Source organism: Carica papaya, chromosome 5 (assembly GCF_054855325.1).
Source record: "Carica papaya isolate Zhongbai chromosome 5, ASM5485532v1, whole genome shotgun sequence".
NCBI classification, from domain to species: Eukaryota; Viridiplantae; Streptophyta; class Magnoliopsida; order Brassicales; family Caricaceae; genus Carica; species Carica papaya.
In genome coordinates, this window is record NC_142313.1 from 44,560,421 (window position 1) to 44,587,545 (window position 27,125).

Below are 27,125 nucleotides of genomic sequence, written 5' to 3' on the forward strand. Positions count from 1 at the left end.
CTGTACTTTATTTTATATAAAATTTGAAAATTATTAAAAATTATCCTTAATGCATTTAATAATAATTAATTTATGTTATTTAAACCATATTCAATTATTATAAAAAAAATAAAAAAAAACTATAATAATAATTTTTTTACTATTTTTAAATTAATAAACTTAAATAAAACCATTTTTTACTCACCCAAGTGAAACAAATATATATATATATATATGTTGCTATTTGTTTAATATATTTTGAAAAATCATGATTATAATCAAATTTCAAAAACCAAATTATGACAAAAAAAAATATTAAATTATAATTCAAAAACTAAGTTGATAGTTTACTTCTACTTACGTATCATCACAAACACAGTTAATACAAGATTGCAGTGATGACGTCACACATGTAGAATTTGGTAGTGTGTAAATTACAAGTAGAGAGTACAAACAAAGCATACAATTAATACTATGTACAAATACTATGTATCATCCAGAAGAATTACAAGAGAGTTACAAAACAATACTAAATCGGGTTTTTAACCCGTTAAGATTAGTCAAACTAAAAGAATTTAACCATTATAAAATGTTCCGTTAGAACAAAAAATGTCATGATTTACCGAAGCAAAGCTCGTCAAATAGCTAAAATTTTGAACTATCAAAGACGATAACAGGCAAGACATATGATAACTTGTATTATACTTATCTGGTGGCTACTAAAAATCCAAGAGATGTCAAATGTCAATGGTAATCAATTAAATAATTGCAAGGCTGGAAATAAAATGTATGGCATCCATGCAGCAAACCCCAGCTCAATTGGCTAGAGATGGTGCCTTAGGGTTCTAAACTACAGCTTTCATCTTCTATGCTAGTGAATTTCATGAAAATACAATGCAAAACCCATATTATCTCAAGTTAAAAAAGTGAAAGGGGAATAAAATTACCGAGGGACCCGAGTATAGTGCCCCTTCTCGAGGTCATATATGATTTTTAGCTGTGGTTTTCGTAGTTGCAGTACAAAAAACATGGCAAGCAAAGCTATTAAAATAATTGCAAATAAAGAGAAGTAAGTGACTGAATCACTTCCCACAATTTTGACTTCGTTTTCGGGTTCAATTTCTGGGGGTTTCAAGACTGACTGGAAGATGAAAGCTCCGAGAGTCCAATCAAGGGCAGTAGCTCCAGTGTGATTTGAAAATCCAATTCTGCAAAGAATAACTTTCCTATCACAAATTTTCCGAGAGAAAAAGAAAAAGAAATCCTTCAAGTGATATGCACGATGCTTAGACCCATGAGACAAAGGTAAAATGTTTTGGACGACATGGTTAATATACCAACAAGAGACTTCCATGCTTCCTGAACATGGTAATCCAGGTCTGGAAAAAACATGCACCAGATACTTCCATATAACAAGACTGAGATTCCATCAGAAGAAATTTGTAACAAGCACTGAAGATATGAGTTGAGTAAGCCCTGATGTTGAGGAAGACCCAAATCTAAATTCCGCAATTATCAAATTCCCAACGTCCCACAATTATGAAAAACCAAATCTGAGTTCCACGATTCCCTGGATTTCCAATGCAACAAAATGCTGAAAAGTTCTTTAGCAGGAAAAGAAAACATGCTGAAAAGTTTGCAGTACAGGTCCAGAAACATGATTTGTAAAGAGAACTCCAGTTGATGAAAGACAAGATTGGTTTTATATGCTTCTAACAGACTCCAAGGAGAACCCCACACACTGTTTGGAAGAAATTAATTCCAGGAAAAGTTATACGATTCTTTTGCAAATATACATTTTAGACAGTTAGAATGTGGATAAAAATATGGATTCGCAGATGATCCTGCCCTTTTTTTCTGGGTGGAACTCATTAATTCTAAAAATACCCACAATTTTTAGATAGAACTTTAAATTGCAGCAAGAAAACTTAACTTCTGACTGAAAGATCAAGTTTTCCGTGCAGAACGAAAAGAAATTAGATCGGAAAGTTTTTTCAATTCTAAGGAATTTACATAATTATTATCATTCAGTTTTTTAGTTTATTTAGGATTAAAACTAGGTGTTTAACTACAAATACCATTAGTTTCCATTTATTTTTTTTATTGAAACATATATAATGACCATGACCTAGAGGAATGTTACATTATGTTGTATTAAAACCTTGCTAGCGATCTATTATAATTTTCTAGTCACTCTTTTATGCTTCTTCTGTTTCTTCTCATTTTCTTGGCTATTTCTTCTACTATGATCCACTTTACATCTGATTTTCTTCTTCAATTTCTGCTTACATCTCTTTATTGTCCTGCTTGTCCTCCAATCATGTGAGAGGGTTTTTCTCGGGAAAAATATCATAATAAAAAGAAGAAGCAAAAGGAATTTCGAAGATTAACAACTAGGATGATTCATGGAGGTGCAAAGGAATAGAAGAAATAGTAGTTCTTTATCCTTAATCCTTGCAAATTATAAGTTAGTACTTGTATAGGACTTTTGGGTGGGCTGAATACATTATTCATGGAACAGTTTGAATTCGTTTGACTGACATGGTGGGCAAGGAATTTTCTTCGTGGAATTACAGATACTTGTTACACAGACACACATCAAATGTAGGGCAAGTTTACAACTTTTCCTTTGGATTTATTGAATTATCCTAAACATATTTATAATTATTAACAAAATTTATCATTTGTTGTAATATTGATTTTTCTATAACCATTAATTATATTTAATAAAAGTAATCAAAGTAAAAGCTAGCTGGAATATTGTCCTCACGAACATATGCAAAGGAAGCATTATCATTTGTTGTAAGATAATTAGCTGTAGAAGAACACAAAACCTTTTCTCATGCATGGGGAGTCCAAGCCCATCATGCAGTAGTGCCACCATATATGCTGAGGAGAAACAATATCTGACCAGATCCAGATCATCAACACCACGGTGCAGATTTTTTAGGTCATCCCAATTATCTTCACAATAATGTTTCCCAGCTGCCACCAATTCAAACAACGAAGCACTAGGAACCAGCCCAAAATACTGTACAAGGTTGAATAATTTGGAAGAAAAAGCAATAACTCCATTAACAGTAGTAAAGAGAGAAAAGTATGATCTTGCAAATCCAAGATCTGATAAAGAAAATCTGCAAACAAACATTGAATGTTTCAATGCATATCATGCTTTTAGAAAGTGTTATCCAGCAGTAAATTTTTAATTCACCAATATTCTCTTTATAGTTTTCAAGATCTCTTGATACTTAAGCTTTTTTCCCCTTTTTCTTCTGAAGAATAAATCATATTCTTCGGAAACCACCAAGTAAGCAATAGACAGAAGAAATCTACAATAAAAACCCCTAGTCCACAAAAATCAGAAACAGATCGAAATTCAAAAAGAACAATTAAGAGTGTGAAGCCAAATATCTCCAACCCTTTGCAAAAGGAAGCTAACACCCTCAAGAGCTTTTTCATTTCTCTCTTCAGATAACTCAATACATAGCTAGCCTGCTAGAAGGATTAAGAGTGTTGACCCTCTTACAGTTCTTGTCAGCCTCAAAGTCATCCCATATCCAGATATCTACTGCGTCTGATCCTCCAACCACCCAACTACCCTTCACCAAGCTTTGTTTTTAATGCATTTACATCAGGCCAAGATACCACAATAACATACTAAAGAGTGCAACCAGGCAGATAGGGTTCACCAAAATGGGGCAAAATTAGCTAGGGTTATTTTCTGAAAATTGCTCCAAAAAACTTCATCTCTCATAAACGATTTATAAACTCTTATGATTGTCATCCAGGAATCTCAGGCTCTGTCCCAGGTAACTTTGGGCAAGACTGCATATTGAGAAAAGTCAGTGCCTTACAAACCGGCAACGACTGCACTGTTTGTTTTTTTAAGAGGAAACAGAATAAACTGTTCTGTGTTCTTATCATGCTTTTAGAAAGTGTTTTGGATCCAGAAATAGCTTCTTGAGTTCTCAATTTACCAAGATCACTTTTTAGTTTCAAGATCTCTTTATACTTAGGTAAGCTTCTTTCCCCTTTTCCTTTATAAGAGTAAATCATATTCTTCAGGAATCACCTGATTAAGCAATAGACAGAAGAAATCTACAAAAAATCCCTAATTCAAAAAAATCAGAAACTGGTTGAAATTCAAATAAAAAGTATTTTAAGAGTACAAAGTAAAATATCTCCAACCCTTTGCAAAAGGGATTTAACACCCCCAAAAGCTTTTTTATTTCTCTCTTCAGATAACTCAATACATGGCTAGACTGCTAGAAGAATTAAGAGCGTTGACCCTCTTACAGTTCTTATCAGCCTCAATGTCATCCCATATCCAGATATCTGCTGTGATTGATCCTCCAACCGCCCAACTAACTTTCAGCAAGCTTTGGTTTTAATGCATTTACATCAGTCCAAGATACCACAACAACATACTAAAGAGTGCAACCAGGCAGATAGGGATCACCAAAGTGGGCAAAATTAGCTAGGCTCATTTTCTAAAAGATTGCTCCACAAATCTTCATCTCTTATAATGATGTATGAACTCTTATGATTGTCATCCAGGAATCTCAAGGCTTTGCCCTGACTAACTTTGGGCAAGACTGAATATTGAGAAAAGTCAACGCCTTACAAACTAGCAACAAATGGACCGTTTGTTTCTTTCAAGAGAAAACAGAATAAACTGTTTTACGTTCTCCGTACATTCAAATTACTATGCATTAAAATATATCAATTTTCTTCTTTTTCTAGTATATTTAACTAAAATATATCCAGATTAAGCAGTCACTGTCTAATCAAAGTCTCAGATCTGAGTGCACAACTATCTGGGCATAAAACCTCTACAATGATCATAGACAACTGCCTCAAATGATGATGTGACAAATTAAATTCCAGAATACATCCTTGTTTACAAACCTCGGAAATATAGAAGAAGTTTTCTGGTGGAACCGGAATGTCATTTGACGTCAGAAAGAAGGATGAATCAATTTTACAAGGTGGATGCAAGCATTTATCTGCATTAATAACAAATATATATTACTGAATGTGCTTTTCCAATTTGACGATAGAAAGTTTTAAGGGAAACAAGCAGAGAACTGTACTAGATAAAAGAATTATCTCCGCAAGCAAAAACTCAATCAAAAAAATGTCTTTAGGCACAAAAAGCTTAAAGAAAGAAAGAAGTGTCCATCGAGTTAGAATTGCATTTGTATCAACAACTTAACCTTGGAACAAGCTTTCACCTTCCAGAAAAGCACTAATGAAGGCCAAATTTTGACTAGAAGGTAATAGATTAGATATCAAAAGAAAAGACTTGCAGGTGTAGACATCGGATGAGTTTAAGGTCCACACTCGACCATCTGATCTTAACACAACATTGAAGGGTTCAGGAAGGATACGCAAAGATATCGGATCTAATTTATAAGAATCCCTCCATACCACATGCTTTGGAACTCCTTTATCGCACAAATACATAATATGATTACTAGAATGTTAAGAAATGTATTCTTTTTGTTTCCGCATCCAGAAGTACAAATCATTGAAAGAAAAAGAAACCAAAGGCACAAGCAGAAACTGTTAAGGTAATATGCAGTACATGCTACCTTGCTTTCTCTTAAACAAATCCAGAGCCTTGGATCTGCATATAGAAAAGTTTCCAGCTGAATTGGATGTCGGAAGTTTTACATCAGTTACATTTGATGTCAATTTATAGCCATTAGGAAGGCAAGGATTGTTGAAATCTTCTCCCCCAGATTTTAAAACTGCATCAAAAGTCCATAGAATATTCTTAAAACAATGAGAAAAGGTTCTATCACATCGTTCAAATATAAAAGGAATCTAAAGTGTTAAATATGATGTCCATATCAAAAACCAGGTTGGAACCAATGAAGAACTGGAAATATATGAAATCATCCTTTTTTCATACCATGTCTATCTACATAGGATTCTATCCAAACAACAAAAAATAAGCAGAGGGGTTAACCACAACCTACAAACATGTTCGAGAATCAATTGCCAAACACATGAATCAGCTAGATAATCAATTACATTTGATGTCGATTTATAGCCAATGAGAAGGCAAGGATTGCCAATCCCCAGAAAAAAAACTGCATAAAGTCAAAAGTGTGGCAAAATGTTCTCAAAAACTATGAGAAAAGATTCTATCATCTTGAAATTGGAATCTAAGTCTCAACTAAATATGAGGTCCATATTAGAAACCAGGTTCGAACCAACGAAGAACTAGAAATATATGAAATCATCATATTTTGAGCCATGCCTTGCTGCCGAAAAAAGAAATCTTCAAAAACCAATATCTTTAGTGTCAAAATTAAGACTGACAGCAGTTGCCAGCCGGAATAAAAATGTCAAACTTGTAACAACAAAACAATATATTCTTGTCAAATAACTACTAAGGCAAAAACAAGGCAAACATTGAGGGGAAAAAAAAGGAAGAGGAAATAGCACAATAAACTTCAAGTCATGCAACTATTGAAGTAGTGAGTGCATGTGAATTCCAAATGAAGGCATGACAAATATCCAGCGTAAAACTTACCGGTGGTCAAGTCTTTAGAATTGTATGGTTCATGCAGTGATTTCCAAGCTGCATTCTGTTAAAAGAACAAAACAAGGCCAGATTCCCTACTTAATGACCTGCCAGTACATCAGCAATTTTTTTCTGAAGAAACATAGACAAAAATTCAACAAGCAAGAAACCATGCCACCAGCTTGAAGTTAACTCCAATACTAAAATATGTCTGAATCAGGGATCTAAAACTCCTTCCCTGTGAGAGTAACTAGGTTTCCACCATCAATTAACTTAGGCATTATAAGAAAAATGATGCAGGATAAGTAAAATAAGAGAACAGAAACAAAATTTTAAAGCATCTTGCTAATTAATTTTATAATGGTTTCAACAGGCAAAACACTGCAAGGATCTAGATAAAAGAAGAAATTAGAGAGAACAAAAAACAAAAATGAGAGTTAGAAAGAATAAGAGGAAGAGAATCATAACTAAAATCTTAATAAAAAATGCCATGGATAACCACTAACAAATATTGTTTCCTTCTAAACTTACGCTATCCCACCAGCACCACAAGTCTCTTACCGACACACTAGGACATCACATTTAGCAGATACTATCTCATCTATCACACCAGCACCACAAATCTCTTACCAACACACTAGGACATCACTTTTGGCAGATACTATTTCATCCATGTCCTCTTGTTCTTGAATGTGTTGGGATATTTTTGTATATCAGGGAATGGCATTAAAAACAAGCCTCCCCTTCACACATGATGAGTAAATAAGGCTTAAGGTAGAAGAGAAGACCATTAGAAAATGATACATACAAGTGAACCAAGTCCTCAAAAAGCTATGCACCTTATATTGAATTTGAAATGACCATATTTGAGAACTTTTTTCATATCTTTTTCAATAAAAAATTAACCATTATGACTAATAAAGTTAAAATAGTACAATAATCTCATAACAAGTATGATTTAAAAAAGATCTAGTTTTTGCCCATGCACTGGAAATTGACAGGATTTGGCAGAGAAAGGAAACTGCAAGTATTGAAAATAAACTCTTATCTTACAACAACCACTCTCCCTCTCTAAAAATTACTGATTGGACAATTCATATGAATGCATTCAGACACTGAAGTTTTATCCTCTTTCCCAATCTTATCTCTTTTTTTTTCTTTTTTATTTTATAGCATACTGCTAATATTGTGTTTGGATTGAGGAAAGGAAGCAGAACGCAAAGGAAATGTAAAATGCTTACCATCATTCCGCTTGTTTGAATAGAAAATAAAGATCAGTAACGGAAAGAAAGAAATGGTGAGCATCCTCCTCTTTCCCCATCACGTCTTGTTTTTGCCCTTTATTTCATCATTCAGGTATATTGCTAACACAATTTTGCATACAGGGAAGAGCACGGAACAGAAAGGAAACGTGAAGTGTTTGGACTCTATCATGTTTCCTTCATTTTGCTTGAATGCTTGCCACCCTTTTGCTTATTTGGATAAAAATGAAATTAATGAGGAAAATTAAGGATGGTTGACATCCTCCTCTTTCCACATCAAATGTCCCCTTTTTGTCCTTTTTTATTTCATCAGGCAAGCATACTGCTAACATTATGTTTAGATTGAGGGGAGGAAGCAGAACAGAAAGGAAATGTGGAAGTCTCACCATTCTTTAGCTTCGTTGGATAAAAAATAAAATCAGTGAAAGAAAAAATGAGATGGTGAGCATACCCGATTTCTCTTACAATGCGGAGTTTCTTCACTCCTCCAAATTGAGGAAACGGACAAGAAAGAAAAAGATTCAAAATTTCTAAAAGCAAATTTCTATTTTATCTTTAATTGTATAACTTATGATTCAACTAATAAAAAGTATCACTCATTAATTTTTTCATAATTCACATTTCCAATCCTTATAAAAGCAGACCAAATAAAATATTACAATAATTATTCCTTAACTTTTACAACTATTAGTTGTCCAAAAACCCAAGAGAAACACTTTTCATTTACTTACCTTTCAAAGCACTCTTTTTCTCACCTTTCCCTTCCTACACTAATTTTTATCCAACCAAGTGTAAAAGATTACTTTTAAATCTTTGATCCAAATGCATCAATTAATATTTTAACTCAATCTCAACATATTCCAAACTGCAGATTTTCTTTACTTCATAGCATCAGACGTAAATTCAATCTTTTTCTTAAATTTGGTTCTAAGCATATTATTAAAGGAACTGAATGATTGTGTATCTCAACAACTAATTATCAATCTTAAATTAATTTTACACTAGTGAGATTAAAATTTTACTATACAAATAATAAAGAGTATCTGCGAAAAGAAGGTTCAAACAAATTGTTAAGGTCACAAAAGATAGGTCTAAATTGTGTATGCAAATAGTCCAATAATAGCAAGATATAAATAAAGTAAAGTTAGACCTGACCAAGTTGCTTCAGACTTCGAGTGTTAAGATAGTAAGTAACTCCGGCTAATTTGATACTCCGTAGATATTGCTCTTCTGATGGTGTTCTAAGAGCAAAAATAACCTGAAAGTATCATTTAAAAGATCCAATTCTTGATTCAGCACAATTAGATGAGTAAAACAAAATTCAGAGAAGACAAAGCAGCACTAAGACACACGTAAAAAAGTTTTGGAAAATTTTATCTTAATTACTCTACTCTCATTAGTATTTTTCGATTTAAAATAATTTAAAGTAATTTCAAAAATAGTATCATCCAAAATGATGAATCATTTAAGATTTTATCTGATGATATGAAAAACTTTATCAAAGGATACTCTTCGGAGTTATTCAGCCAATTGACTTGATACAAAAGAGATAGCCAGAGCGTGTACACCTATTTGTTCTTAAAAATAATAATTCACTCAACTACAAAGTTCATGGATAATGTACTGGAATAAGAATTGATGAATGCACAATAACCAAATGCGTTGTTTATCAGTTTCTACTAAGCTTAGGAAATAATTGGCACTAGTTATATGGGGTCGGCATCAACAACTAGCTATCCCAAAGTTCATTCCGGAAAATACTATTGATCATAAAAGAGTTGCTTAATGGATAACACACTGTCTAAGAGTTGTTTTATTCCTAAGAGATGATAATAAAATTTGCAAGTCATCACTTTTTCCTGAGCTTAGAGAACAATTGCAAAGCACAAAAATAGGAGAGAGAGCTCAATTCATTTTTTTGCGTCTGCAACAAATCCTTAGTATTAATCTTATCCAGTACCAAAACCCCAAGAAAGTCTTTAACCTCTGGGTGGACTTTAACCTTAAAAAAAATTATTAAATCCCAAAGTTTGATTAATTAGCTTTCAAAAATTAAGAAAAAATCTTACAAGTGAAGTAATTACTTACAGAAGAATTTAAGGTCAAAAAGTTGACATCAGATCTAGTCACAGAATGAAATGCCAAAAACATAGTCATAATGTAAGAAGATGCTGCTCTCCATGGGAAGCTGAAAAGGATTGAATTTACACTTCTTTTTTGGGAATAATTGGAGAATTTTCCATGGAGTTTTGATATAATCTATAAAATTTAATGAAGATCAACTCAAAATTGCTTTGGAAGAGGCTAACTAGTGAAGAAAATCAACAGAAAATTTATTTTAAAAGAAGGTACAGAAGAAAAGGTTGTTTTTTGGTTCTATAAAGTTTTTTTTTTTTATCGACTCGATATAATCATGAGCAATTTTAACAGGAATCCTTATTTCATATTTGGGGCTGAAATCATTGTAATCAAGAATCAGTATGTGAGGGAGGGGCCTGGTGGAAAAGTCTGTGCTGGTCCCAAGGAAGAACGTGGTGTTTTTGCAAGATGTTTAAAGATTCTGGTTGTCTTATATGATTATGATACGTTACGAGGCAGAATCAGAAAAGGCGATGAAGAAGAAGAAAGAGGAAGGAGAATGACTTTTTTACAGTTTTTTCTTTTGGGCATTTTTATCCCTAGACACATGTCATAAATTCATTGATTCATTGAATATGCAATTTGACAAACATTTTTGTAGAGTTCGAATAATTACAATTAAAAACACAAGGTACATTTTTTAGACAAATTGAAACTTACGAGGGTGTTTTAAGATATTCTTTGAGAAGGAGGCAATAATTAGGCAATAGGGACAAAATCGGTTTTCAGAAGGACCATTGGCTTATATGGGGACCGCTTAGAGCTCAGTTTTCCTGAACTTTCGCTATTGCACAACACAAGGATCTCTTTGTTCATTAGTCATTCAGAGACTTTGGGAAAAGGGAGTGGCAAGTAGATAAGATGAGAAACTTCAGTGATTGGGAGATTAATGACTATGAGGCTCTATTAAGTATACTCTCCTTTGCCTCAATGAACTTTCGCTGTTGCACAACACAAGGATCTCTTTGTTCATTAGTCATTCAGAGACTTTGGGAAAAGGGAGTGGCAAGTAGATAAGATGAGAAACTTCAGTGATTGGGAGATTAATGACTATGAGGCTCTATTAAGTATACTCTCCTTTGCCTCAATGAACCAGAGCAACGACCAAGCTGTCTGGACTCTCAATTCCACAGGACCTTCTCAATTAGGTCTTTCCACAATTATTTGGTTACGAATGACATAAGAGACCAATTTTCCCTTCCAGCAAATCTAGAAGGTGAATGCTTCATCCAGAGGTGCTTTCTTTTCGAGGGAGGCAGGGCGTGGGTGTATTCTTACTATATACAAGTTAATGAAGAGAAAAATTATGTTGTATGGTTATTTCCTACGCAAGAGGGAAGCAGAGTCTTATAGACACACCTTGCTTTGGTGCCCATTGGTGTATAAGTTATGGACCATGTTGTAAGAATTATTGGAAATTAGATGGATGATGGCTGGTACAGTTAGGAATGACATTTGGGTCTAGAAGAGTATTAGTGGTGAGAGGAAACATGTAGGTCTCATCCCCCTTACTATATTCTGGGTGGTGTGGAAAAAAAGAAGAGAATAGCTTTTGAAGGGGTGAAGGATGAGTATGAGAGAATTAGAAATAGATGGTTCCAGATCCTGGATTTTTTGGGTATGGGTCATCCTCTTTATTCTATGGAGGATCTTGCCGATCTTATTGATATCCTAATTAACATTAAAGGAATTTTGTGCATGGACTAGTACCCCCTTGGTGCTTGTGAATTCATGATATATATCATAGTTTTTATTTCAAAAAAAAATTGAAGTCATGGCATAGCAAGGCCACTAACAAAGAGGGAAACCATTACTGAGAAGATATGTAAGGAAAAAAATATAACGGCAGAAACCCTAGAGTTAGTGCACCACAATTCTGTACATCTTTTAGAAGAAATACAATTACCAACACAAGTTTTTTCTTTTAGTATCCAAATAAGAGAACATGAGTTTAGAGCATCAGCAGGCAAAAAGTATAGAATGTTAAAATGTACATCTAGAACCACAAATACAGTGATAAAAAGTTATGTGAACGAAAAGAACCTGCAAAGAAGTCCCACCAAGTTTGACTACTCCAGTGGTTTCCTGAGGTTGTCTTCCCAAGGTTCCAAAAGCATAGTTAACAGCAATCCATCCATAGATAATTTCTTCTTCAACTGCATCAAGATCGCAAGAAATGTTATTTACATTGGATGTTTTCAGTTAACATATATAAACAATTAGATTAAGTGCTTCATTAATTCCATATTGAAGAGAGAGAGAGACAATTTTGTTTGAAAATTGTAAATTGTAATAACATCACATCCCCCAGAACTAATAGACTACATGCAAGCAGAAACACACACATCCAACATATTTGGGTATAGTAATACCTAATACCATTTGTAACAGTACTGAGCCATTCCGTAAAATGTTAGTTGATCGTACTTACAAATCGCAAAGGAACTAAGAAATAAAGAAGGTCGAGAACACGGAATTCTTCTAAGATTAATAGATATAATTGCAGAGATAGCAGAATAAGATGATCCACAAGACTTCCAAAAATAAACCAGTAGCTTCCATCAGTATCATGTATATAAAGCCATAAAAGAAAACACAGTCTTAAACCTTTAACCAACCGCACCCACTCGTCTCTGAATGCAAAGCCGGACGTCCTGAGAGCCCGTCTGTAATTCTCAAATATGCGTTCTGTGATCCCCTCGCCACTAGCCATCAACTGTACCTTCGTCTTCCACCACTCCCTCCTAGGAACTCTGCTCTTAGCAAACTTAATCAGCTCATCCAACGACCGACCTGCGGTCCCCGACTCATCCGCGAGCCCCGGGCGGACCATCAGGGAATCCACAAAAGGCAAGCTGCCTTCACCTAGGAACTCGAAGACGCGGACCCGAGAACCAGCGGAGCTCGAATGGATGTGGACACCGAAAAATTGAGAAGCGGGATCGGCGAATTTGGAGGAATGGTGGAGCCTGCGAGCGGTGGTGAAGAGATAAAAAAGGAAGGGGATGGTGAAGAGAGAAGCTAACAGGATGAAGAGTCTATTAAGGCGAGGGTTTTGTGGTGCAGGAGGAGATAATGACTGCATGCGAGGGTGAAGCTGGGAACGGTGAAGAGGGAAGTAGGCAGTGGAAGCCCTGGATAGCAGGGCCGTGTACGCCATTGCTGATGATTTTAGGTTTCAAATGGCAATCAGTTTTGGATTTCATTGAAGTTTCTGGATATCAGCTTGTGATCCATGGCTGCAAACCAGAGTTTGAGGATTTGAGAGGATGTGTCGGAATCTATGTAAGAATGATCGGAGCTCTAATGCACTCCAAATTTAGAAGTTTGGGTCATTATGTAATATTATAAAAATTGTGGGTAAAAAATGAAAATTAGAAAAAATTTGGGGTCTAATTTTTTTAAAAGGATAAATAGTTAATTTTCAAAGGCAAATTTGGATTAATTTTAAAGCTTTAAAAATATATTTCAATAAAATATATATATATATATGCACATGGATTTTTTAAATATTTATACTATTACATTTTGAAATTATATTTTCTTATTTTCAATTAAATTCATTTATATAATAATAAACTATATTATAATAACTATATTCAGATTAATTGATGGATAATAATGTATATATATATATAATAAAAAATAATTTTTAGTTTTTTATTACTCTCTTAATATTATTTGTTACAAAATATTTAATTAAGAATTTATTGAGATTTAATATTATTTATTCAAATATTATTTTAATTTTTACTTCTCTTAAAACATAATTTATTTTTTAATATAAATATAAATAATCATTATGCCTATTTATTATTTCTAAATTTACATCGAATTCATTCTATTAACGAAAAAATAACACGTGTCGTATTTTGTTTGTACGTGATTATGTAGTTAACATTTCAATATTAACATGATATATACGTAAGATATATATATTTTTATTTTTATATTTTTTAAAAAATAAAAATTAAACATTATAAAACTAAAATACTCTTTTCTTAATTACCTAAAAAATTTAATCTCACCGTGATCTTCTTTCGAATTCTCAAAATTTTTATCACTCCATCCCGGTAAGAATAGAGAACCCATTATTGTTATTCATCTCGGGATGTATTTATTATTTAAATACTTTCAACAATTATTTATTACGCGTTTGCCTACTCAACATTTACCATAAGCACGATAATTGATACACCGATGTACATCCTTCCCGGTTCTCTCGTATTAAGGAAAGATCTTTTTTTTTTAATTACAAAGTACTAATTTCTTAACCCTTAAATGATAGTACTTGAAGAAAAACGATATCCAAAAATTTATATTGAAAGAGTTCGAATACTAATAACATACGATTAGTATTGTAAATTAGAGATTAGAATTAAACAATAACTAATACAATTATAAAACTAATTAAGAAACTATATCTTGGATATTTGTGGGATGACAAATCTTAGAGAAAGGTTTCCCAAACCAGACAGAACTGGCAAGTAAGGAGTTCACCATTTCTGTAGGGTTGTAAAGATCCCACCAAATATGAATGGAAGCTTGATCACATGCCATCTCTGTGGAAAGACATCCCATCATTGCACCATATAAACCAATACCACAACAAGCATTTCTTGCATCTTCAAAACCTGTAATTGTCATAGAAGATGTTATTAGAAAATGCTAATAGTTTAGAGAAAACTTACGTTGGAACAAGTTCAAAATTTTTACGGAATTTGTTTCGATTTTATCGTATTCGATCTTCGTAACGGTTAATAGTGTCGAACGCTACGAAATAATAAGTGTGCTTTTTCTACCTACTTAAGTTTCTTGACAAATAAGTCAGTTAACTCATGCCAACGAACAATACTTGATTTAGCAAACTTAAAGTTCTGTTTATTAGTGTGTCGATAAAGTATAATAACTAAGCTGAGTTTCATCCTAACGAGTTATTTCTAATTTTGGCAGTAAACGTAAGTTTTTGACCGAATTGTTATACGTTCTTCCTTTAATAAAAGGTTGTAGGTTCAAACCAAACTGGACGTTTTTATGTGTTCTCAGTAAGAAGTAATATTATAATGAATATGTACGTGTCACGAATCAATGAAATGTACCTACTTACAATTGTTGAGTCTTTAAAATTTCGGTGATAAAATATAAGTTTTTAACCGAATGATTGATACATTCTTCCATATACAAAACGTTCTGGGTTCAAGGCAAACTATGTTTTCGGTAAGAAATTATATTATAATGAATGTGTATGTATCGGCTAATCAATGAAATATACGTCTTTCTACTAAAAAAAATACCTAAGTGGTTAGTTGAATCAAGATTCAAGATTAAAAGGAAAAAAAAGCATTTCAAGAAAACAAGAAAGTGAATATACCATATTGGCTGGGGTTGGTTACCATCTCCATAATGGCTTGGTAGATATCACAAAACACAATCTGAACATTTGACAATTCTTCATTAAGCCCAAGAATGTGGCGTCCAAGCAGCTGATTATACTCCAAAACCGCCTCATTCACTTCCCTCACACAACCATTAACAAGATTTCCAGAAACACCACTTGAAAAATCCAACACCATACGAGGAGTGCAGCCTAAAGGCATTATTCCTACGCAAACCATCTTCCGGACATTGGCATCGTAGAGACTTCTCATGACACGCACCATTTGATTCACCAATATGCCAGCAAACTCTTCCCTGCCGTGCACTAATGAGTTATAGTTGCCGAGCAAGAATTTGATGTAATCATCTTTGCCGAATGACAAGTAGAATATGGAGGATTGGATGAAGTGACTAGCTTGGTTTTCAGGGAGCTGGAGTTGCAAGAGTTGCAGGGTTTCGAAAACTTGGCGGAGCTGCTCGTTAAGAGACTGGTCACTCGGAGAATTAGGATTGATGATGGTTGCTTGTGCACTCCCAAAATTTACACCTCTTAGCAGTTCTTCAACTGATCCATTCTGGCTATAAAATGGTAAGATATGTGGCAACCCTATCTTCTCCGCTGCATCGAAAGTTAGATGGTGATTAATAGTGATTTGGGTTGTGTTGGTGTATAAAAGTTCCTAACTAATAAAGCTTGCTTTTCAAGATTTCCAAAACCAAAATAATAGATACAGAATTATGTTTGAAGTGTAGAGTTAAAGATGAGAGATTACCAAGAAAATAAGGAAGAAGAGTAGAACCTGACCCATTACAAGGAAGCAAGGAGAGGTTATGATGAAGAAAAGGGTAGAATAAGTTATTATCTCCACAGTTAACTGAAGAATCACCCAGTACATACAATGCAAATGGGTCATCTGATCCACTTTCAACTCCCCCATTTGCTATCCCCATCATCACAATTAGCATTAACCCAGCTGCTGCTGCTCCAGAAACCATACCAATCGTTTCCACAAAATAAACTCTTCTGATTTTGGTTTCTTTCTCCATTTTTTTCCCTGCACTTTGTTTCTCGAACATGATCATGGTTTTGTTTTGGTTAGTCAGGTAAAAGAGATGAATATTAGAGACTGCAGATACACAGGCTAATGGGATGGGGTTGCATACCAGAAGCATGGCTCCAAACTTGCCCTCTTAGTTAGGAAGCTTCTTTCTCATGATTCCTCTTTTTGATTTTTTTTTTTTGTTCTTCTGGCCCTATAAGGCACCAGAAGGGAGTTGAATTATTTCATCCAAGAACAATGATGACATTGACTCGAAAAAACTCAAGCCTTGTGATTCCTGTAAACTGGAAGAAAGAAAATTTTAACCACTAAGCTTGACCTCATCAGGAACAAATGACCCCAAAAAAAAAATTAGCAGAAAACCCTGCAAAATGCAAGTAATTGCAGATTTTTACAATTGGATTACAATCTATTGAAGAAAAACTGACCTGGGGAAGATTGTTTATCACTTCCTGTTTGATCTGCAGAGGTATACTAGCAGAGAGATGCTGCCATGTTCAATAGAAGCAAGCAAATTTCATAACTCCTCTCATTCATTCATTTACAGTATAAAAATAATATCTACATTGATCAAGGAGGCGAAAGCTCTGTTCTGTAATCTCTTTCACTTGTTTGAAACCACTTCCATGGGCTCATCATCATCAACCTTTCCTTTTGCATTATTCTTGGATTCTTCCATGGCTGCAGAAAACTTCCTTAGATCTTTTACCTTTTCCTATTGAACATAATAGAAGACCTAGATTCTACCATCCCACCAGTTGCATCAAGTGAGCAATGCTCAAATAGTTGATGAACTATGAATCATTTTCATTGTTCCAGAATCTAATTCTCCGATTGCTAAAATTTTGTTCGAGTTCTTAATACTCTTTAGAAAATTTTATTTAGTTTCATGTGATATTTTTTATTTATTAAAATTACGTGTAAATTCCTTTTAAAATAAAAAAAAAATTAATTATATTATCGAAATTATTACAGTTAAAAATACAAAATATAACTTAAAATAAACATTAAATTCTAAAAATATTTTAAAATATTATCCATAAAATTTATTAAAACCAGTCAGTCCATTGACAAAAATATAGATATCTATATATTTATCAATAATGTAATAATTTTTTACAAATAGAGGTTTACTGGTATACATGTAATATATATATATATATATTTATGTATAGAAGTTAAAATATTAAATTGATTTTTGTATTTATTTCAAAACCTTTAAATTGGTCTATGTGCTATTATTTTGTAATTTTACCTCCTATACTTTGAAAAAAAAAATTAAACTTGGGTTGTGTTATCATAAACTTGGGTCTCACCATTAGAGATAATATGAAAAGAAAATCTTTAAGGACTTCCTTGAACTTCTCTCTACTTTCATGATCCTATCCAATCATTTACAAGCTGATCCTTGTAATTTTGACATTCTATTGAATGAAATCTATATCGCAATTCAAATAATGATGTAAAAATCAAAATCAAATAGTTTACAGTACATGTTTGATCATAAAGTGTATAACTTTGGTTACAGTTTTCACCGCTAGAGGAATTGGATAGTGCTCTGTCTCAATGCATACCGTGTGGTTATTATCTGTTGCTACGCGCTCAGCTTGCTACTCATCCCGCGCTTATGCTGCCAGAATCCGTTCCTGTTGCCATTAATCGGATTCTTCTTGGCAGCAACGGAACATTGATCAGCCCTAGTGCTTTTAGTATTCATCTCTACTTGGAGTCTACGTCGCCTCATCCTGTTCTCTAACCGTATTCCTCTGAGAGCTCGGACTCTGCGCTCAGTTTCCAATGCTTGTGAGAAGTTCCAAATCCTAACAGCACCTTCCTCACCTCCACATACAATGCGATCTGCACCAACATCCACTGAGAACAAATTGCATCTGAATCCATGTAACATCCTTTGAGGTGGCTCCACGCTATTCTGACTGATATGGTTAGCCCTAGAAACCTTCTTACCTGAAGAGCGCCTGCTAGTCTTCAACAACTTTCTCACATCAATAAGAGCAAGTTTACCATCGCTAGAAGCTGAGACAAGCCAGGGAAACTCAAATGCAAGGGAATGAACAGGGCCTGAGTGAGGCATCCATGTAGCAACCAGCACTAGAGTTATCTCACGGCAATCTCTAGTGACCTCAAACATGTGTATTGCCCCATCCTCACCTCCAGTAAATAGAAAATCTCCGGCATGGCTACGCGCCAAAGAATAAGTGTTCCCGACATGAGCACCGCGAATAACAGCCTCTAGATTGCCGCTATTTGTATCCCAAAAGTACACATCTGAACCAGATGTACTAGCTACTGTAGTATCATGAGGAACAAGGTCCCACACCCAGTCACTATGCCTCAAAACCTTCACGCATTTCAGTGAACTACGATCCCAGATGCGAACAGTCATGTCCCAAGAACCGCTATAAATCTTTGTTAAATCCAAGGCAAGAGAAGTAATTGGTCCTCCATGTTCCCAAATTCGAAACTCAGTGTTCCGATTCTCACATCCTCTAAGGTCAAACAAGAAAGGGAGGCCCTCCACTGCTCTCCATAAATGTATAAAACCTTCAGTACCCCCAGCAACCATGAGTTTTGTATCTGCTGCGACTGCTCTGATGGTGCAGCCAAGGGGTTGAGAAGATGCAATCAACATACCTTCCTCCATGTCCCACATTCGCACAACCGAGTCATACCCAGAGGTAAAAATAAGTTTGGCAGAAGGCAAAAGGAAAACTGTCCTAACAGCTTCAGTGTGACCATACAGAATATCAATGTTGTACCGTCCTAGAAAAGTCCTACTCCTAAACTCTCGCTCCACAAACAATTCTTTCCATGACTTCTCATCCGAAAATCCTGCCTCCAAAGGTCCTGCAGGAGCTACAGGAAGTTCCCACCTCTCACAGTAGAAATCCTTCCAGACTCGATGCTCAGATGCTAATCTCTGGAGAATTGTCGAGACACATGAAACTATACCAAGTTCTTTAGGGTCAAGACAGTTAAGAATTTCTGATATTAGGGCCGGAGGGAGGTCAGTGATGGACCGACAATAGTTGGACAAAGCATCACTACACGGTAACTGTTTTGAATCTGAACCACCCTTATTAATCTGACAGTACAATACAGGCCTTGATTCAAAAATTTCAGATGCTCTGCTTGATTTGATCTGATTTGACTCAATCTGTTCTTCACGATTATATTCAACAGAATCACTCAAATTCTTGGATACGTTAACAGTGCCCTCTTGGCATTCAAATGCCATCAAATAAAGTCAAGCGTCAACAGCAAAATTCCCCCCGAAGCAAAAAATTCACCGCAACACTCGAACCCAAAAACCTGATTTTCAGCAAATTTGAGGGAAAACCCTAATCTGTTCTTTTCCTAAATGCTCTGGAAGATGGGATGAGAAAAAGCAGAGAAAATTTCAGCAAAAATTAAAACGAAAACGCTACCAGAATATCTCAAAGAAATTGAAGGAATTCAAATTTAATTACTAGAAGAATTCAACGATTAATCGTCAGGAAATTTAGCAGAAAGAATTAAATGAAAAGGAACACAATTATGATTAAAACGATCCCGTGAAACAACAAAATGAAGAAGCTGATGCAGAGACGCTAAATACGGACTAGAGAAACTGAAGAAAGATACCTGCCGGATGATTAAATGAATTGCAGGAAATTAGGGATTCGAGCGTCGCGGAGGAGGGGAGGGAGAGGAAACTCGGGTTCAAGCGGCGGAATTAAACATCTTTAGGGCAAAATAATCGGACGGCTGAGAAGGGGGGAAAGGGTGTTGGATTATGGGATTGGGACCGTCCATTGATTTAGCAGTTATTCGCGGGAGGTAAACCGGGGTTGCTTACGTGTCATTCACTCGTTGGATCTCGTGACTCATGGTGTATCTTACTAGGAAGAATGGGAAGGAATTATTGGGTATTTAAATTACAAAAATACCCCAAGTCTTTTAATATTATACCCAAAAAAAAAAAAAACTTTTGTACTTTGAAAAAAAATAAATAAATAAACTATAGTTCATAAAAATTATATACCTTAAACCCTATAAAAATTTATTTTAAATATCATATTTTATTTTTCACTTGTATTTCATATATAAAGTTAATTACAATTTGTATAGATTAAATTTTAATTCAAAATTTACAAATTTGTGTTTTCATATGTTTATAAAAAAAATATATATCACTTAGCAAAAATTAGGCATAAAATTTACAAATTTTTTTTTTCCCATGTTTAAATGCTATTTTTTTTTCTCAAATTTATATCTCTTTTGTATTATTTATATATATATATATATATATATTTGCATAAATTTTAAATTTGAATAAAATTAAAACTCCTAATTTAATAAAGCCCAATCTGAAATTAATTTTGATCTTATTAAAATTGTAACAACTTAAAGTCCAATCTGAAATTAATTAATAAATTTATTAATTTTTATTTTTAATTTATAAATTAATTTAAATATTTTAATTTTTTATAAATAAATAATTATTTTAATACAAAAAATATATATTAAATTATAATTTCACTACATATTTAATATTTATTAATTCCACTAGTTAAAAATATTGTATAAACATCTGTACCGACCAACATAATTATTACAAAAATTTAATATATTCTTAATTAAATGATAATTTTTTTTTATTTAATAAAGTAATCATGCTTATTTCGTTAAACCTAAACTACTCTATGTTTAGAGTGACACTCATGTTGAGTAACTCCTAATTGAGTTCTTCAAGCTTCAATTCTAATTGAAACACCGAGATTTAGTTATAAAGAAAAACTCGAACAATGTTCATTCGTTACAATAATATGAAATTTTTATTTAATCGGAATCATTCTCTCTTCCGATAATATCTATATGCTCACCAGAACGGTAACATCATAAAATTACATTGTAACACAACTCAATTATCGATTTAATGTTATCAGTCCGCTACAGAAACAACTTCCAACACGAGAACTTACATATATCAATTACCACAAAAAAAAATACTTCCGTCCCACCGTGTACTAACATAAATCTCTTACAATAGTGGTAGTCTTAACATACTATGATGATACTTGTAACCCGCAATAATAATTCTTTAAAATTACGTAATACGTTGAACTACCTGTCCGAGGCCAGCATAATACCGTATATTCGAACATTATAAGCAATTTCTCCCAGTTGCGGCTTTTTGCAATGACAATAATCTTACCCTGCAGTAACCATCTATGCCGAAGGACAAGCAGAACATGGAGGGTTGGAGGAAGTTACTAGCTTTGTCCACAGGGAGCTGGAGTTGCAAGAGCTGCAAAGTTTTGAAAATTTTGCGTAGCTGCTCGTTAAAAGACTGGTTGCATAGAGAAATAGGATCGATGATGGTTGCTTGTGCACTCCAAGGATTTACTGCTCTCAACAGTTCTTTCAACTGACCCATTCTCGCTGTAGAATGGTACAATATACAGACCCTATCTCCTCTGCTGCGTCAAAAGTGAGATTGTTATTAATGGTGATTTAGGTTGTGTTGGTGTACAAAATTTCCTAACTGAATAAAGAAAGAACTCAGGTGCCATGAGAAGAGGCTAGCTTTTCAAGATAGCTGGAACGAGCAAAACAAAACTTCGAATTATGTCGCGAAAAGAGTAGATTGAAAAGATGGAGAGATTACCAAGAATATTAGGAAGAGTAGGATCTGATCCATTACAAGGAAGCAACGAGAGATTGCAGTGACAAAAAGGATAGAATAAGATGTCAATCTCCATAATCAACTAAATAATCACCCGGCACTTAACAGTATGAGCAGATCATGTGATGATCCATTTTCAACTGCCTAAACAGCCATCATCACAATTAGCATTAACCCAGCTGCTGCTACTTCAGAAACCATACCAATCCCTGGCTATAAAATAGATTCTTTTGATTTTTGGTTTCTTCCTCTATTCTTTCTTCTGTGCAGCCCTGTATCTTGAACATGAGCATCGGTTTGTTTTAGTTACTCAGTCAAGATACATAAATATTAGAGACTGCAGATACATTTGCTGGGTTGGGTTGCATACCTGAAACATGTCTCCAAACTTGCCCTCTTAGTTGGGGTGCTTCTTTCTCATGATTCCTCCTTTTTCTCTGGCTGTACAAAGCAACAAAAGGAGTTGAATCCGTGCATCAATTTCCTGTAAGAGCATTATTGCTGCTGCACGAACAGGCTCTAGCCTCGTGGTCCCTGTAAATTAAACGAAAGAAAGTTCTGAACCATGAAGCTTTGCTCCGTCAGGAACAAATGACAACAAAAATTTCTTTTGCGGAAAACCTTGCAAAATGCTAGTAATTGCTATTTCCACAGTTGAATTAAAATATGTGGAGAAAAACTGACCCGTTAAGCAGATCAGCTATTGCTTCCTGTTTGATCAGCAGAGATATACCAGCAGATATGCTGCAATGTTAAATAAAACCAAGCAGTTTCCAGAATTCCTGTAATTCATTCATATGCAGTATAGAAATAATAGCTACTGATGAATATGAAAGCTCTTTTTTCAACAACCAACATGCTTAAATTGTGAAGCAACATAAGAATTATAAAATATGAAAGTGAAATGCTTTAATAAGCAAAATATTTTGTTGCCACATCGGCACAATAGTTTACACTCAGAACTGAAACAGGTACGCCAAAATTGTGGAAATTCTATCATGGCATTCAGGAAAAAAAGAAAAAAACACATTAGCTATGATGGCCGAATCACTCATCAACCTCAGCTCTGATTTCTCTTTGTAGCTCTTCCTTGTACTCTTCAAATGTTCCTGGAAAAGACTCCACGGTCCCTTTCTCTACCACCCAAATTTCACTTTTTTCTTCATCCTCGCATACACGCGATATCAGCCTAGAATCATGACTGACCAGCACGACTCCACCAGTAAACTCATCCAAAGCATCAGCTAATGCATCAATGCTCTGCATATCTAAATGATTTGTGGGCTCATCCAGTAACAATATGTGTGGTTTGGACATGGAAATTGAAGTAAATACAACTCGGGCCTTCTGCCCTCCAGATAATTTTGCAATAGGAGTTAGATGATTGTGGCTTGGAAGTCCAAACTTCCCTAACTTTGCCCGAACAGCCTCCTGCTTGCTAAGTCCCTCTTGATCAGGATGAAGGCGCAGAAGATACTGAACTGGTGTCTCATCCATCGTCAGTAAGTCCACAAAATGCTGTGAATACCTCCCAATCCTCAACTTCTGGCTTCTTCGCACTTCACCCTCTGTTGGAACCAAATCACCAGCAAGAAGATTCAAAAGGGTAGATTTTCCAGCTCCATTAGGACCAACAATCGCAACACGAGTACCCATATCAATCCCAACATCAACGTTTGAAAGCTTGAAATCCTCCCGATTTGGATAACTAAAACTGACTTCAATTAGTTGCAAAAGTGGAGGCGTAAGCTCTGTTGGTTCTGGGAAGTGGAACTCCACACTGTAGTCTCTCCACTTCTTTGGGACCACTTCCAGGGGCTCATCATCAACAACCTTTCCTTTTGCCTTATTCTTGGATGCTTCCTTGGCTGCAGCAAATTTCGCTCGATCTTTTACCTTTTCCTGCTGAACACGATTTCCTGACCTCTTGGCAGCTTTAACCTGCTTCTCATAAATTTCAAATTTCTTGTTCATCTCTTTGCGGCGCTGCTCATATCCACTCTCAAAATCATCAAAATTCCCACGGTAAAAATGGAGCTTCTGGTCATGGAGATGAATTATTTCAGTGCAGACCGTGTTGAGAAAATCTCGATCATGAGAAACAACCACCAGAGTTTTCTTCCACCGGCATAAATATTCCTCAAGCCAGAGAACGGCCCTGAGATCAAGATGGTTGGTGGGCTCATCCAGTAACAAAAGAGTTGGCTGAACAAAAAGGGCCCTGGCTAATGATATTCTCATCCTCCACCCACCACTAAACGACCTGGTAGGAGAGGCCTGCATTTGCTTAGTGAAACCTAATCCAGCAAGAATCTTTGATGCCTGAGACTCAGCTGCATCAGACCCCAAGATCTGCAACTTCTCATACAATTCAGCAAGCTTCTCTCCTGCATCGTCCCCATTAGCATCATCATCCTCATTGCCATTGGCAGAAGAATTCTGCAGTGCTGCAACTTCTTGCCGGAGCTTGACTAGCTCTTCATTAGCAGACACAACTGCTTGAAGAGCTGTTCTGTCATCACCAACCACCTCCTGCTCAACTAAAAGGACATCAATGTTTTTAGGTACTGGAATCTTCCTCCATGCTAGAAGCTTCAACAATGTAGATTTGCCCATTCCATTTGGTCCAACCAAACCATATCTCTTCCCATGAGATATCTTAACTGATGCATTTTTTAAAAGTTCTTTTCCTCGAGCTGAGACAGAAAAGTTATCAATTGTTATGTCTCTTACATTGGCATCAGCATCTTCCTCACCATCCAGTACTGAGGCCCTGCTACCAATAACAACAGTGAAAGCATCATGATCATCCCTAAGGGCCTCTTGCTTGGCCTGCTCTGCAGCATAGGTAGCGAGCATGTCCTTCTTTTCACGTTTCTTCAGTTCTTTCTCTGATATTGAGATTTCCAAGGGCTTTTGCTCATTCCTTTGCTGTCGTATGAGTTGTTTTTTCATGTCAGTCTGCTGCTGTTCTTCATCAGATGCATAATCATCTTCCTCATCATCAGAGGGAGGAAGATCAATGCTGTCCGTATAAGATGGACCTTTTGAAACAGCCTTCAACTTGGATTTACCGGATGCAGTTGAAGAAGAAGATGGTCCTTTCTTGGGTTTATCAGATTTCTGGTCCATGCTAGCAAGCATGGCTGAGACTGAAAGTTTCTCTTTCTTCCCATCTTTTGAAGCATCTTTGCTAGTTGCTTTGACTTTAGTGGTTGCACCAGCCTCATCTTGCTTTCTTCTCCCCATAGAAGCAGCAATCTGTCAGGAAGGGGGAACTTGATAAAATTGGTAATCAATTTGTATAGTTATACACCACTAAAAGAAGAAAGAAAATAGTCAAGCCAGACAGGAAGGTGGGAAGATTGATATATCCCCACTTCAGAGAAAGCGTGGTTTTTAAGCAGATAGATCACAATTTTCCCCATTAATTTCCAACAAGGAGAAGTAAATGGTGGAAAATATTATCTTCAAGCCTGTAAAGTACAAATCTTAAGATACCGTACACTAGAAACTAAGTGATTGCATTAGGTAAATAGAGATGGCAAAATCCTCAATTTCATTTCTAAAGTTTGAGAATTTGTGTCCAAGAAGAGAAAAAGTATGCAAATTTAGAATCTCTAAGAATTTAAAACAGGCATACATGCACATATATGAGTTCTATACGCTAAAATGAGTAAGCAATTCTTTCCATGACTTCTACTAACCCTCTTGAATCCGGATGGTTTCTCCAGCTCTCTCCATAGTGAGAGTCCAGGTTCAAACCTTCACAGAAAACCCTGCAACCAAAGGTATTGCAGGAGCTGCAGGAAGTTCCCATCTCTTAGAGATGAAATCCTTCCAAATATATGCTCAGATGCTAACCTCAGACACACAAAACTGTATCAAGTTCTTTAGGGACAAGGCAATTAAGATTTTCTTAATCTGACAGTCCAATACAGGCGTTTGAAATTTCCAAAATTTCAGATCCTATGTTCGATTTTTTCTGATTTGGCCCAACTGTCCATCGCAATTACATTCAACACATGACTCAAATTCTTTGATACATTACAGTACCTTCTTGGCATTCAAATACCATCAAATACAGTCATGCGTCAACACCAAAATCCCCAACGAAGCAAAAAAAAATCACCATAATTCTCGAACCCAAAAACTTAAGTTTTGGTTACTTTGAAATAGAACCCTAATTTGTTTTTCCCTTTCTCAAATATAGAACTTCGAATCTAACACGCTCTAAAAGACGGAAGAGAAGAATCAGAGAAACTATAGCAATACCAAAACAAACAAAAAAACACCACACACCAGATTATCAGAAAATTTAAGGAATCCAAGTATAATTACTAGAAGAATTCAAAGATTAATCGAACAAAAAGTTCAGCAAAAAGATCAAACGAGGCTAAAATGATCCAGCGAAAACTACGAGATAAGAAGCTGAAACAGATACGTTAGATATGGATTAGAGAAACTGAAAAAGGTACCTGGTTCTAAGTTGAGTAGACGATTAAACAAATAATCAAATGCGGGAAATTGGGGATTCAGAGTGTTGCAGAGGAGGAGGAGGAGAGAAAAAAAAAAATACTCGTCGATCCAATCGGTGGAAATATAAATTGTTAGGGCAAAAAAATCGGACGGCTAAAACGGGAGAGTGAGTGACAGATTATGCGATTAGAACCGTCGATTGGTTTCGCAGCTTTTCGCGGTGGCGCCGACATTGCTTACGTGTCGCTCACTCATTGGAAGATGTGGCTCATTGGCTGTTTTGTTAGGGAAGGAAGGAACTATTTGATGGAGTTGCAAAAATTCCAAGTCCATCAATATTACACAAAAAATATATATATATATATATATATATATATTATACCCATTAGTAATTTTATTATATATAAATTTATTTTTTCATTTATTTATAATATACATTAATAATATTTCAAATAACTCATTACTATTTTACAAAAAATTTATTTTTTTTTCTTATTACTATTTAATTATAAATAAAAATTAAACCGATGACCGTTTAAAAATAACGATACCCGAAAATTGAACAAAATCGAATTAGTACTCTATAATTTATGAAAGATTTTTTAGAT

The 27,125-nt window shown here is 35.0% G+C and overlaps 4 protein-coding genes and 1 long non-coding RNA gene across 13 annotated transcripts; all 5 read right to left on the minus strand.

The window, feature by feature from the left end:
• Positions 1-714: 714 nt before the first annotated feature.
• On the minus strand, positions 715-13,214 carry LOC110810648 (putative apyrase 6). Of its 4 annotated transcripts, XR_002539001.2 has the most exons (9): positions 12,523-13,214; positions 11,959-12,071; positions 8,927-9,034; positions 6,524-6,578; positions 5,571-5,732; positions 4,888-4,985; positions 2,814-3,010; positions 1,317-1,549; positions 1,086-1,187 (listed from the first exon to the last, which is right to left on the minus strand). XR_002539001.2 is itself a non-coding variant. In XM_022036873.2 (8 exons), exons 1-8 carry the CDS (start codon positions 13,073-13,075, stop codon positions 923-925), a joined length of 1,548 nt encoding a protein of 515 aa, XP_021892565.2. In that variant the 5' UTR covers positions 13,076-13,212; the 3' UTR covers positions 715-922. The 4 variants fall into 4 exon arrangements, 2 of the variants coding, with proteins under 2 accessions (XP_021892565.2, XP_021892564.2); XM_022036873.2 differs by lacking the exon at positions 1,317-1,549 and having other exon boundaries at positions 715-1,187; positions 5,574-5,732; positions 12,523-13,212; XM_022036872.2 differs by lacking the exon at positions 1,317-1,549 and having other exon boundaries at positions 715-1,187; positions 12,523-13,212.
• A 992-nt stretch (positions 13,215-14,206) lies between these two features.
• On the minus strand, positions 14,207-17,164 carry LOC110810706 (GDSL esterase/lipase At1g71250-like). 4 transcript variants are annotated; one of them, XM_088219234.1, is made up of 5 exons: positions 16,781-17,164; positions 16,456-16,636; positions 16,065-16,351; positions 15,287-15,910; positions 14,207-14,549 (listed from the first exon to the last, which is right to left on the minus strand). In XM_088219234.1, the coding sequence occupies exons 3-5, from the start codon at positions 16,336-16,338 to the stop codon at positions 14,326-14,328; spliced, it is 1,122 nt and encodes a 373-aa protein (XP_088075360.1). In that variant the 5' UTR covers positions 16,339-16,351; positions 16,456-16,636; positions 16,781-17,164; the 3' UTR covers positions 14,207-14,325. The 4 variants fall into 4 exon arrangements, with proteins under 4 accessions (XP_088075360.1, XP_088075358.1, XP_088075359.1 ...); XM_088219232.1 differs by having other exon boundaries at positions 16,065-16,359; XM_088219233.1 differs by lacking the exons at positions 16,456-16,636; positions 16,781-17,164 and having other exon boundaries at positions 16,092-16,424.
• A 593-nt stretch (positions 17,165-17,757) lies between these two features.
• Positions 17,758-20,154, minus strand: FBX2 (F-box protein 2). Its single transcript, XM_022036966.2, has 2 exons — positions 19,995-20,154; positions 17,758-19,736 (listed from the first exon to the last, which is right to left on the minus strand). Exon 2 carries the CDS (start codon positions 19,606-19,608, stop codon positions 17,947-17,949), a length of 1,662 nt encoding a protein of 553 aa, XP_021892658.1. The 5' UTR covers positions 19,609-19,736; positions 19,995-20,154; the 3' UTR covers positions 17,758-17,946.
• A 1,010-nt stretch (positions 20,155-21,164) lies between these two features.
• On the minus strand, positions 21,165-22,716 carry LOC110810654 (uncharacterized). Its single transcript, XR_002539005.2, has 2 exons — positions 22,409-22,716; positions 21,165-22,316 (listed from the first exon to the last, which is right to left on the minus strand). It is a non-coding gene; the product is annotated as an uncharacterized LOC110810654 (long non-coding RNA).
• Positions 22,717-22,922: 206 nt separating this feature from the next.
• On the minus strand, positions 22,923-26,673 carry ABCF4 (general control non-repressible 4). Of its 3 annotated transcripts, none has more exons than XM_022036880.2 (2): positions 26,517-26,673; positions 22,923-25,299 (listed from the first exon to the last, which is right to left on the minus strand). In XM_022036880.2, the coding sequence occupies exon 2, from the start codon at positions 25,285-25,287 to the stop codon at positions 23,086-23,088; it is 2,202 nt and encodes a 733-aa protein (XP_021892572.1). In that variant the 5' UTR covers positions 25,288-25,299; positions 26,517-26,673; the 3' UTR covers positions 22,923-23,085. The 3 variants fall into 3 exon arrangements, with proteins under 3 accessions (XP_021892572.1, XP_088075361.1, XP_088075362.1); XM_088219235.1 differs by having other exon boundaries at positions 22,923-25,316; positions 26,517-26,626; XM_088219236.1 differs by lacking the exon at positions 26,517-26,673 and adding an exon at positions 25,746-26,490.
• Between the last annotated feature and the right edge of the window lie 452 nt (positions 26,674-27,125).

Coding starts and splice junctions, on each gene's coding strand:
- ABCF4 (XM_022036880.2), bottom strand. CDS start 25,287: ATGGGGAGAAGAAAGCAAGATGAGGCTGGTGCAACCACTAAAGTCAAA.
- LOC110810706 (XM_022036963.2), bottom strand. CDS start 16,374: ATGATCATGTTCGAGAAACAAAGTGCAGGGAAAAAAATGGAGAAAGAA. Junction 15,911..16,064: donor TCTTCTTCCTTATTTTCTTG/GTAATCTCTCAT, acceptor CTTTCGATGCAG/CGGAGAAGATAGGGTTGCCA. Junction 14,550..15,286: donor AACCAACCCCAGCCAATATG/GTATATTCACTT, acceptor TGACAATTACAG/GTTTTGAAGATGCAAGAAAT.
- FBX2 (XM_022036966.2), bottom strand. CDS start 19,608: ATGGCATTTGAATGCCAAGAGGGCACTGTTAACGTATCCAAGAATTTG.
- LOC110810648 (XM_022036872.2), bottom strand. CDS start 13,075: ATGGCGTACACGGCCCTGCTATCCAGGGCTTCCACTGCCTACTTCCCT. Junction 12,072..12,522: donor GTGGGTGCGGTTGGTTAAAG/GTTTAAGACTGT, acceptor ATCTTGATGCAG/TTGAAGAAGAAATTATCTAT. Junction 1,188..2,813: donor CTCCCCATGCATGAGAAAAG/GTTTTGTGTTCT, acceptor TATTCTTTGCAG/AATTGGATTTTCAAATCACA.